This window comes from Topomyia yanbarensis, chromosome 3 (assembly GCF_030247195.1).
Source record: "Topomyia yanbarensis strain Yona2022 chromosome 3, ASM3024719v1, whole genome shotgun sequence".
Taxonomy (NCBI): Eukaryota; Metazoa; Arthropoda; class Insecta; order Diptera; family Culicidae; genus Topomyia; species Topomyia yanbarensis.
In genome coordinates this window covers 394,841,979-394,854,934 of record NC_080672.1, presented here as the reverse complement: position 1 = coordinate 394,854,934, position 12,956 = coordinate 394,841,979, and the positions used below count along the sequence as shown (strand labels likewise).

At 42.6% G+C, this 12,956-nt stretch overlaps 1 protein-coding gene across 2 annotated transcripts in view; it reads left to right on the top strand.

The window, feature by feature from the left end:
• Positions 1 to 12,956, top strand: part of LOC131693999 (protein dopey-1 homolog) — a 39,837-nt gene that overhangs the window by 11,448 nt on the left and 15,433 nt on the right. For both annotated transcript variants that reach the window (XM_058982325.1, XM_058982324.1), the window contains exon 3: positions 6,608 to 11,348. In XM_058982325.1, coding sequence (XP_058838308.1) covers positions 6,608 to 11,348 — 4,741 coding nt within the window. The remainder of the gene's footprint in view (positions 1 to 6,607; positions 11,349 to 12,956) is intronic.

Below are 12,956 nucleotides of genomic sequence, written 5' to 3'. Positions count from 1 at the left end.
CATTTTGGACTCCCGTCCCGGCTGTTACTGCTTCCGTGTCTGTTCTTTCATTTCCGGCGATTCCGTGGTGGCTTGGGATCCTTTGTATCCTGATGCCGTTGAATTCGGATAGTCTTATCTCTTCCCAGATCATCGCTGCCAGGTAGTTTTCGTTCACCAAAGAGTCATTCAGTAAAGTTTGACATGCTCCGGAGGAGTCAGTCATAATGGCGGCTTTGACGTATTTCTTCCTAGTGATCATCCTTTTATGGCGTATAGGATACCCAGCATTTCTGCGTTGGCAATAGAGAAATTGTGATTGATCTTGAAGTTTTCTACCTGCTGGCCCGTCGAATCGTACGTTGCTATCGCTGTTCCTAGTGGTGATTTCGAGCCATCCGTGTACAGTAAGTGGAATCCCGGGTATTTTTCCGCCATAGTTTGCAGGAATTTTTGTTTCCAGAAGTGGTTGTTATATTCCTTCGGCATGATACTGTACCTTGACGTTGTCCGGGGGCTTTTCCACCAAAGCAGTATTACAGTGATGATATCACATAGAAACTTGGGATACGATTAATCTATTTTTAGTTAAGCTACATTGTGACCAAATTTAGTACTTGACTTGGCGACCTTTATTACCCACTTATGCCATGGTCGAAATAATGTACAATGTGGGTTTGGGGCCAAGTACTCTCTGGAGGCACCTTGGGCTTAGCGACGAGCCCCGACCTGGGACTCTCCTAAATTTGGACTGTACCATGTCAGGGCTCCCGAAGATGACAATCTTTGACAGCCCTACGCGATAACTTATGCACACCTACGCCCGTGATCCCCAAAGTACGATAGTACCTCGTTGATAAAATGATCGTGATAGCATTCACAAATTTACAAACGCTAACCCACAGGCGCCCGTGTTCGCGCGGTCACGGGTCGATCACGTCCGGAAGTTTGCCTCATGGCCGCACGACTACAGAACCGAAACTATACTCGCGAAGTTGCATTCACGCCATCACATGCGACATACATAGGCCCACGCGATCGAATACGCTACCAGACAAATGTCTGAGTCCCTCGTCGTGAATTGGCAGGGGCGAACATGTAAATGTGATCGTCCACCAATATATCCGAAATCTCGAGTACGCGAAAGTGATATGGAAGAACGCACTCTCTTTTAGCATCTGAGCTATACTGCGAAAATTAAGTATCAAATTCACGGTCCGCACGCGATCATTTAATAACACACGCGAATATGCGAATGGAAACACGGTTATAAAATCCAATTTATACATGCGAGGTTGCATGCACGCTAGCACATGCGACATACAAACTCCCACGCGATCGAACACGTTAACGGACAAACGCTCGAGCCCCTCGTGATGATGCACGCGATCGTGACGTCCCTGTGTTTGCACATGTCTGTACCGTACAACAAATATCATTTAGAATCACGACCCGCTCTACAGCTCCAGTAGAACAACTCGAAAAAATATTCAAACACTCTTACGCAATTAGTGAGCATCCACGCCAACTCAGACAAGTATGCACCCCTGGACTCGAACGCTAAAACTTACACATTCCACGCACAAACCACCACAGTAGGACTCACAATTAGACATGTACATACAAAATCACACGTAATTACAGGGATTCGTCTGGCAACCGGGTGAAGTACATCTCAAACGCAGAACTTATCATTTCAATGATGGCCTTGGATCTGCGTTGCCTGTGTTCAAGGCACCATAGCTTCGTTCGTCAGGTCAAGGATGTATGAAACCCGCTAGCCACCACTCTCGGCTCTAGCTGCCCATAAAGGGATAAAAAACAAAAGTCGTTCGTAAGCTGTTCATATAATGATTAATTTAAATAAATTTTCGTAGCATCGCGGAATCGAAAAGATTAAATCTTTAAAATGACAGTTTTGCAATCTTGTCGCTATCTTGTTTTTTTTTTGTTTTACCACAATAACCACTCAAGATAAAAAAAAATTGAAAATATTTTCAAACAACTTTTAATATTGTAAAGTAGGTAAAATCTCCTAGAACACAATTAGCTGCATAGTGCAGGTCTTCTAGAAATAAGTTTGGTCTGTGAGGTACGAGTTTTCTTTATTTTCCGGGAAATGGCATTCCGCGAAATGGTTTTTTTCCGGGAAATGATACATTCCAGGAAAAAGTTTTCTGGGAAATGATACATTCCGGGAAATGGTTTTCCGGGAAATGGTACATTCCGGGAAGCGATATTCCGGTATATGGTACATTCCGGGAAATAGTTTTCCGGGAAGTGGTATTCCGGGGAATGGCATTCCGGGATATGACGTACAACCGATGTGGGATTGTATGTCGTTTCCCGGAATACCATTTCCCGGAAAACCATTTCCCGGAATGTACTATTTCCCGGAATATCATTTCCCGGAATGTCCCATTTCCCGGAATATCGTTTCCCGGAATGTACCATTTCCCGGAATACTATTTTCCGGAATGTACCAATTCCCGGAATACCATTTCCCGGAACGTACTTTTTCTCGGCAATTTGTTATACTATTGAAATCTGAAATACTTTGAGAACATTTGCATTTAGAACTATGTTGCTACTCAAATATTTGTTTGGTTCCCTTGTCTTTGCTCGCAGATCATGTTAGGGAATTTAAAAAAAACTAATTCTCATGCATATGTAATTTTATTTGAAATCGTTATCAATCAATCGAAGGTCCAGAAACTAGCTTATGCTAAAAGAAGGCGATATCAAAATCGTAATTTAATTTAAAATGAATAGCATTTCAAAAATATATTACGAATATTTTAAAGAAGGCAAATGTATTTATTGTATTGAAATCAATAAAATTCTAAAATTATTTCCCTTGATTTGCTATTGTTCCAAAGAAGGCTAATTCACATAGAAATTTTTAATACGAAGAGAATTTTAAAATAACTGAAGGCGTTTTCAATACACTATTACTTTAAACAAATATTAGTGCGAATAAAAATCAATAAAAGTCCAAGAGTATTTTCAGAGAAACTTCATATAGATAAAAATAACATTCTACATAAACATCCAAAGAAGATTGTATATTTTTAAGATGGCAGCATCTCAGACAGATACATTCACAATCTATAAAATTTCAAAGGTTCCAAAAATATTTATAACTGAATTTTAGGAAATATTTATATTTTTTCGTTACCTGTTACCTAATCTTCATGAAAATCAATCAACGTATTGAGGGCATTTTTAGAGTACTAATGATTGGTTATCATAAAAATGTTGCCAACGCTGTGGAAAACACTGCCTTTTCAATTTCAAAGATGGCTGCATTTCAATTGATCGTTACGAATTTAAACCATTATAGAGTACGGTATAAGCATATTTTTCTTTGCGTAATAAGGAGATGAATCAAGATCCCAAAATGGGATTCATAATACGACTTATGCAGCACAAAAATATTAATTTTAAGCAATTTGTTCAGCATTTTCCCGCCAGCACGTTTTTGCCTTTCTCATATAAAGAAAGGCTATGCAATCACTGTAAAAATCGACTTTTTAAACGAGGCCCGGAGGGCCGAGTGTCATACACTATTCGATTCAGTTCGTCGAGATCGGCAAATGTATGTGTGTGTATGTGTGTGTGTGTCATTTAAACTCACACAATTTTCTCAGAGATGGCTGAACCGATTTTCGCAAACTTAGTTTCATCTGAAAGGTATAACGGTCCCATAAGCTGCTATTGAATTTTTAGTTGATCCGACTTCCGGTTCCGGAGTTACGGGTTGAAGAGTGCGGTCACACAGCAAATTCCCATATAAACTGGTACCACCATGATGTTCAAATGATGTAAAACATATTAAAATTGATGTAACATTACTCTAGTTTGCGGGTCTAGATCACTAATGATCAATCAAAGCAGCTTTGACCACATTGGCCACCTATGACGGTTCATGATGCCCCGGGGGAAACCGCCAAGTTCCTAAGCTAATATCACACCCATTTCCCAACGAATGCTCTACCGATTTTTAAAAACTTGATTTCAAATGAAAGATACAGTAATACCATTGACTGCTGCTGAATTTCATTCGGTTCTGACTTTTGCTTCCGGAGTTACAGGGGTGTTAGTAAGGATCAAACTGGAATTTCCCATAAAAATCGGTACAATCGTAATAACTCAGAGGATAAAAACTATTGAAATGGTCACCAAATTACTTCTAATCGCAGATCTAGATCACTGATTGCCAATCAAATATTCTTTGAATATATTGTCCACTATCGACGATTCCGGAAGTTCGGAATTCCGGGCATATTCCACAATTAAAGTCACATCGGTTCTTCGGTGATGACTGAACCGATTTTCTCAAACCAAGTCTCAAATGGAAGGCAAAATATGTAGTTGAGTATTGCGTCGGCGCCCCTCCCCCCCGCCTTGCCCTTACATCTCCTTCCTTCATCACTCCCCTCCCCTTGGACCACCCTCACGCCCGCATTTCCTTCATCCACCCCGTATACCGAAATAAGATGAAGGATTTCTGACGCATCCTCCACTCCCACTCTACTAACCCCCCATTCCCTCCACTTTCAAACCCATTCCACCAACATTTCAAAATATAATCACATAAAGATAACATTGAACTCATGCTGATTTAGCTAATTAAATATTATTCTTTTGCCTTTCTCATATAGAAAGGTTATGCAATTGCTCCAAAAACCGACTTTCTAACCGAGGCCCGGAGGGCCGAGTCTCATATAACATTCGACTCAGTTCGCCGAGATCGCAAAATACCTGTGTGTATGTCAGTGTGTATGTATGTGTGTATGTATGTATGTGTGTATGTATGTATGTATGTGTATGTGCGGATTTGTTAACAAAATGTCCACATCGGTTTCTCGGAGATGGCTGAACCGATTTTTACAAACTAAGATTTAAATGAAAGGTATAATATTCCCATAGGTTGCTATCGAATTTCATTTTCAACTGACATATTGTTCCGGATTACGAGTTGAAGAGTATGGTTACAAAACAAAATTTTTTGATTTGTCCACAGCGGTTGCTCGGAATTTTCTGAACCGATTTTGACAACCCAGCAAACCAGCAATCGTATATAAAAGTTTACAATAAATTACAAATAACGACAGACTAAATCAAAATTACAAATAGTGCAAGCAAAAATTATGTTTTGTTGTAACAAGTTCACATAAAATGCAAATCTGTGATCGAAATACAATGTTGACTTAAAGTTATTTATTAGTCCACTACAACTTAAAACAAAATTGTACATGCGAAATAATAAATACAATTTTGAAACATTGTATAGAAATTAATTTGCAATTGGATTAAACTGCAAAATCGTTCAAAAAATAGTTATCTCCACTTCGCAAATTCTCTGCCAGACTAGTTCAATATTTGAGCTATAAAAAATGGCTTGAGTTCAGAATAGGTTACAGAATGTAGGTTGTGATTTGACAGGTCTATACAGGTATCATTGGAGGGCCATACTTATGTTGGATTATGGTATTTTTAGATCGTAATCACAAAGCGATAAAAATGATCAAATATAATCGTTGCTTAACAGTGTATAAATAGATGAGTACAGAGCGGCTATGCTGGGAGTACGAAGATCTCAGGTTCGAAACTGAAAGTAAATCGTAGCAGGTAATTTTAATAATTGATGTTCCAGAAACTCCAACCTCACCCATGAAAAACATATCTACCAGTGTGGGTGTAACTGTGTCTTATAACAGAATTATGGAAATCTCATCCTAATTTTTTTATTTTCATAATATTATTTTTTAAAGAATACTCCTTGTTACCACATTGGGGACCTGAAGCTGCATAAACCTTCATGTGTGATTGTAAAGTTGATCATATATAAACTCAAAATGATAAGCTAGATGATTGTATAATGTTTCTGATGAGATCAAAATTCGTCGTAAATCACATAGTTCTACTATACCGATTTGTTGTACGTGTATGGCCTCCACTTTTGTTCACATAAAAGAGTTCTGTGCATTTTATACAATCAATTCATGTCGTTGAAGAGTGCAGTTAATCAAATTGCAACTTATTAAAGTGAATCAAAATGTTGGCTGGGGCATCCCCAGAAACTGATATTAAATTCCATCTTCATCCGACTTCCGGCTCCGGAGTTACGGGTTGTGGAGTGCGATCACATAGAAAACTCCGATTCAAACCGATACCGCGATGAATGCAAAAACGTGCTATTATATATACTTACCAAGTGTTATAAGAATGAAAAACATTTCCATAATGTTATATTGTACGAACCAGCTATTAAATCATAGTTTGTAGAAATGAGAAAGGCACATTTGCACCTCTAGGTGGATTAAAACAGGTTTTTAATAAGAAATTTAGGATTAAACTTATTTGTTATTGCTTGAAGTTAGTTCTGTGCAGCATCAATTATTGGTATTGTACCTTTAAATATAAGTGTGGGTAGTGTAGCGATAAAAGTTGCTGTATAACAAGAAAATGACCGCAAGTTTGGTCGAAAGTTGCAATTTTACAGTTTAGTAAACCACGCATCCACTCAATACAATACATGACAGAGGATTCTAATGTATAATTCCAATTAAACCTTTATTATAAACCTTATATAAATTAATTCCAATCTCTCTGTTTTCCGCAGGTCCGAAAAGGTACTGGACCTCTCGATCAGCACCCGCAGCAACAGCGTCACCCCGGAGGGACAGGAAGCCAAGGAAACGGTCGCCCTGGAGAAAAGCAACTCCGACTCGAAAATCCACGAAAGTTCCCTGCAGGTTAACGACAGTTCCTTTGCGCGATCCAACTCCAGCCAGGGGCTGAACAAGAAGAGCAAGTATAGTAAAAAGTCGAAAAAATCCAAATCCTACACCAAATTGAGCGAGCTGGATCAGTCGATTAGAGGTTCGAATGCGAACGTGATTGAAAATGGATCTCCCGGTGCAACAATTGCAACGGCGAGTTCGACGCCGAATCTGAAGAATGATGACAGTAATGCTAGTAGCGCGGGAGGGGAATCGAGTCAGGAGGAACGGCACAGTATGAGCAGTATTGGCGAGGATGGTCAGTTGGATGTTGTGATAAAGCTACCAACGCAGCAAGTCCCGACGCGAAAGCCTTCTGGGTCGACTTCAGCACAGCTCCCGGATTGTCCGATACTGGAAAAATGCATCAAACAGTACGTGTTGTTCTACGAACTGTACGTTTGTAGGCAAATATTCGACGTAGTTTCATCTGCGGGGAGCTCGGGGTCCTCGTCGGAACAGGTTAGCTTGCAGGGAAATTTGTTCATCAATTCCGGGGATACTAAGAGCTTGCTGAATGATGATGTGTTTGTAATTAATACGTTACTGCCGGAATTGGAGGATACGTTCCGGGCACTGCAGATTGATGGGATGTCGGATAGTAGGAAATTGAAAGCGATTTTAGCAAAATCGATGGACTTACGACGGGACTGTGAACAGTGGAATAGTACAGAAACTGGCCCGGAGCGAAATTGTTTTGAAATTGAACGACTTGTGGAAGGTAATGAGAAGTTAAAACGACTACTCTCTGTTCGTGTATCGGAATCTTTGCGCAGTGCGTTGAAACTTGCGTGTAACGTTTTGACAGAGATGTCTTCGTTTCCTAGTTATGGAAGTGATTGTGGTTTAAGTGAACGCTGTAACGACATACCTGGATGGTTGAAGGCGCTGACCATTCTAACATCGTTCATTGGAGATCTAGATACTCAGCTCTCGGCAGCTCAGACTTTGATCGACATGGTTAGTTTGATCCGAACGAATGGTCGTAAACCGAAATCGAGCAGTTCGGGTACCACGTTCGTCATGATGATGCCCCTACTGAAGCTGTCCCATGTGACGTACCTTGAGAGAAAGACCAGGGTCTTTCAGGTTTTGACGACCATGCTGTGGAATCATTTGGATGCAAGTCGTTCGGAAGCCAGGAATATCAGTGTCCTGCTTTACCGAATCCATAGCTGTTTGGATACAAAATTTACCGAGAATGTGATAATCAGCAAAATGCTCGTTGCCCCACGGAAACCCATCTCAACCGATCATCGAAGTTTACACGTTTATTGGTCCATTCCGACGCTTTCAACAACGGAACTGAAAATTGATCCGATGGGTTTTCGTCGGTTCCAGCTGCTGTGGAAACTTGGCCGGGATACCCACCACGGAAAGGAATTCGAGAAACTTTTGTTTATGGTACTGGATACTCTGACGCTTCCGGATAACCTTTCGATTCAAATATTTGTATCGAAATGGCTCCAGGAAGCTCTGGTACGTGGTGATATGGGACGAATATTGAAGCCGTTGTTGAAAATTCTGCTGAACGAGAGCACCAAACGGATGAGTATCGTGTACACAAAGCGCTACCGGCAGGACAACGATACCGGGAGTGAATGGGAAAAGGATCTTGTCGCAGACGGAGATACGTTTCTGGATAAGGAGTGTTTTGCTGTCAGCTCAGAGGATGGATATATTCGTTACCACATGGATAATGTGCTGAGTAAAAAGCGGAGCCCGATTCGAACGATTCAGAAGAAGATTTTCGGGGTGTCAATTTTATCCAAATCCAATAGTAATCAGGTATCCAATTATATCACCAACGATAGTTCGAAGGAGGTGGCTACAGGCGCTGCAGCGGCGGGGGACGATTATTCTAAGATATCGCTAATAATTAATCCGTTGGAGTCGGAATTGAACGGAAAGACTTCACCCGGTAGAGAAATGCGTAATCGGTCAAATTCGACGGGATTGATCGAGTGTGAGCAAAGTGTTGGATTGGAAACTGGGTCACTACCGAACGGAGTGGACAAGAAGGAGTTCCATAGATCAACTTCGGATATTGACGAATCAAGCGATGGAGATTTTGAGAGGAAAAAGGGGCGATTGAGCGGAGGAAGCTATAGTAGGTCAACAACGGCTACGGATTTCTACGACTCGGAAACTATCAAACGGTACATCGAGGATGGCCCGATCGTTGATTTTGTTAGCAAATCTGGGGATCGGTTCAAAAATCGTAAAACTTATCTGATATCATCTAGCGGTGCCAGACTGGCAGATGACGAGGGCTTTGTTTCATCAATTTCGGATAGGAATCTCAACTATTCCTTTATTTCAAGCTCGTCATCCGCCACTGTAACCGGAAATGACGCCGGAATCGTCTTTGAGCTAGGTCCGGATGAGCCTACAGTTCCTGGTACGTCGGAAACGCCCTCTAGTGGTAGTGCTTTCGGTGGGGGATCCCAACGAAGCAGCAGTACCAGTAAGGACAGCAGCAAGAGCAAGGATAATGAACCATTCAGCTTAGGACGGCGAAAAAGTTGGAGGCATTCTTCGAAACTGCACCCTTTCCAGTCCCATTTTCTGATTTATGAGTCAATATTCAACACTAAGCAGATCCTGTACACATTGGAAACACTAAAAAACATCTTGGCAAACGATAGTAGATTTTTCTTGTGCCTCTCGGTGACGACTTCAGTTTCGAGTAGCCAAATCCGGACATTACTGATTCGGCACCGGAGGAATATCTTTGGTAAGGGATTTTCCGATGGACACGATGAAGCGGAGTATCAGGGTTTGTACAGAGGCTGCATGTATTTGGAGGTGATTGTAACCATTCTGCTTTACTACACTCGAAGCTTTTACCAGAAGGACGAAGAACAGAAGGCGCAGCCTTCGAGAGACGACATCAACGGGAATTCAAAGATTCAGTTAGAGTGTATAAAGTTGATGACGAAAATATTTTCGGAACTGCTGTCTACTGTGAAAGACGTCGGTAAAAATTTGGCCAACTACATCGCTGATCTAATGGAAAAGTGTAAAGTTCAGAAGATTTTGCTCTACTGCTTGACTTCATCGGTTAACTACTTCACGACCCCCCAGTCCTACACGTACACGGATGAGATCCTGGCCTTCAATGACCCAGAAAACACCCGTCTCAATGCGGAAGCATACCAAATTGAGCTACTGAAACTACTGCTGGCAGTAATCAAACTGGAGCATGAGATCATGGTGCAAAGAAACGACGAGCGATTCATCGAAGGTATCAAGAACGTTCTATCGAGCAACTCCCCTACGCGACCAGCGCCAGAAAACAAGCGAATCTACAAGTACATTCCAAATCAGCTGGTCAGCCAGCAACCAATGTTCCTTTCGGCAGTTCTCTCCGCTCTGCATGCGGAAAAACTTAAACCCATTCACAAAAATTGGACCGACATGATCACCTCCTGCCTAACCTGCCTGCCATTGAACAATCTGACCAACATCGTCATCAGCATCATTCATCAACTGTGCGCTAATCTGGACCGAATCACAAAACGAGACCGAATATACAACCAGTGTACGGATTACATCGTCGCCCAGCTGGAAGCCATCACAGTATTGTCGCACTACTGTTTGCTAGACAGCACCCAGCAAATTTCCCTAGCTAACGTCTTCAGTGCTTCAAACAGTACGACCTCGTCAGCGACCAATTCCGGTCAGCTCATTAACAGTATAGTCAACGTGTTTCTCTCTTCGTCGCTTCTGAGTGGAAATCAGGTCAAAAACAGCCATCAGGAAGTAGCGAAGACAGCGATTCTCAGTCACCTACCGCGAATAATCATCACCATTGCAACGCTTTGGGAAACAAGTATTAGCGAATTTCGCCACGTCAAACACCAGCTGTTGGAATTTCTCAGTCCAATCTCCTTGCACTACGGAACAAACTTCCTAACCGCAATCTCTGTCGCGTGGTATGAACGAAGCAGCGATTCATCGCCCAACAGCGTTCCATCAAGTGCGGATGGCAACCCAACGGACATGAACAACGAAGCTGACTTCTTCTACCTTATGTCCAAAGCTCTCCCGCCTGCTTGCGACAATCAACTTCTACTGGTGAAACTAATCTCCGGCATCCGCATCATGTCGGTCGATTCCTTCATCCAAACCATGCATCAGGTGATCAAATCACCACCGCAGATCTATCAACCACCGGTCGGACTGAACCTCTCTGTAAGTGCTCTCGAATTACTCTTTTTCTACCTGAAAAGTGTCGCCCAAACGCAATTCAACGACTGCTGGAGCTCACTGTACGCCCTGCTGAAGGACTGTCTCAGCCTGCAAATCCCGGCCCAGTTTGTGGCTCTTTCGATCCTGAACGAGTTCGTCCAGCGCTGTCCCAACATCCCGTTCAGTGACAAGAAGGATTTGCGCGATCTGCACGATGTTACCTCGCGCCTTGTGGAAGCCATCTCCAACGTGGCCGGTTCGTGCTTGGAGCAGACCACCTGGCTGCGGCGTAATCTCTCCGTCAAAGAGGAATTCAGCTCGATCGAGAACACCAAGGACGGGCTGCTGATGCCGTCGAATCAGCACTACTCCATTCAGGCGCAATCGGTGAGTGGATCTTTTTTTTATGGAGCATTTGTTTTATTTTCAGGTGACATTTAATTGGGTACTTTATTGTGCAATATTTGATTTTAGAATACTGCTTTAAAAACTCGATATGTGTTTGCCAAGCAAACCAGCACACGAACCATCTCGAACGCGTGCTCAAATTAGCTTTTTTTCATTTGATCACCAATTGGCCGATGATTGTTGTGCTGCCCCGCCGTTGCCCGTTGAGGTGCACCATCCGCACTAAATTATTTATTTGGCCTTTGAATGTAACAATATTCTACACCAAGTGGATACTCCGAATGAAATTAGGGTGTTGAATCCTCGGATGCTCTCATCCAATTTTAAAAAATCAAGCGAAGAATATCGTCGATTGAATGCCGTGTTATATAAAGCTTGCGTCATGCGAGCTCAGACTGACCTTCTTCGGAATCCAAAACAATTTTGAAACTTTGTGAACTCAAAGTGAAAGTGCTGGTCTATTCCACCAAACACTTGTCTTTGTGAGCTAGAATCAACGTCGATCATGACTGCGTGTGAACTGTGGAAGCTCAGATCGTCGCGATGGATGTTCCTGAAAATTGTGTTGTCTTTTCGTAATCGCTTCCAACATGAGTGTTGCTGCCGCGAATAAATTGAAAAGATCGTACTCGGCAGGACCAGATGGCATGCCTACTTCTGTTTACAGACGTTGCGATAGTGTCTGTTCCAACTTGGAGAACGTTCCGGTTGGTAGAAAGCTCAATCGCTTGATGATTGGCTGGATATCCAATTGTCCAGTGAATGCTTCGTCCTGGATGGTAATGAGCTATCGCCGTAGGAAAATATAATTTAATTCTTATGGTCCTGAAAAGGAGACTTTCGGCGATGCTCACACCTGGCTGGATGGTGGTGTAATGAAGACTAGAACACTTATACTGCTAACGGTTTATTTTCGGTGATACCGAACATCCTCCCCCCGGTTGAGCTCACTCAACAGGAAATACAGATATCGGTTGATTATCTTCAATGGGAAGAACGGAGATTTTATTGATAGGGCGACGATAGGTTGAGCCATCGACCGATCTCACTAGCCCGTCTTCGCCTGGATAAACAGCTGTTATTTTCCCCAACTTCCAATGGAGTGGTGGCTGGATGCGATCATGAAGCAGAACTATCATACCGATGCAGATATTTGGCATGGTTCGTAGGTGCTTTTTCCGAGGCTGAAGCGTGTTAAGGTAATCTCGGCTCCAGGCACCCCAAAAGTGCTCACGCATGAGATGCAGCTACTGCCATCGGTCCAAACGATTGACCTTCAGATTTTCCAATGATGGTTCGGCCAAGGCGGTGAGAGGACGGCCAATCAAGTAGTGCGCCGGTGTAATCACCAACGGGTCAACAGGATCGTTAGACACGGCGAACAGGGGCCGCGAATTCAGCACAGCCTCAATGTCGGTGAGAACAGTTGAAAACTCCTCGAAATTCAGCTTGACGTTCCCTACGATACGTTTGAGGTGTGTTTTGGCGGACTTGACCGCCGCTTCCCAAAGTCCGCCAAACTTGGGGGCGTCCGGCGGGATAAAGTGCCACTCGATTTCTCGTGTGTGACAAAATTGCTCGATGCGT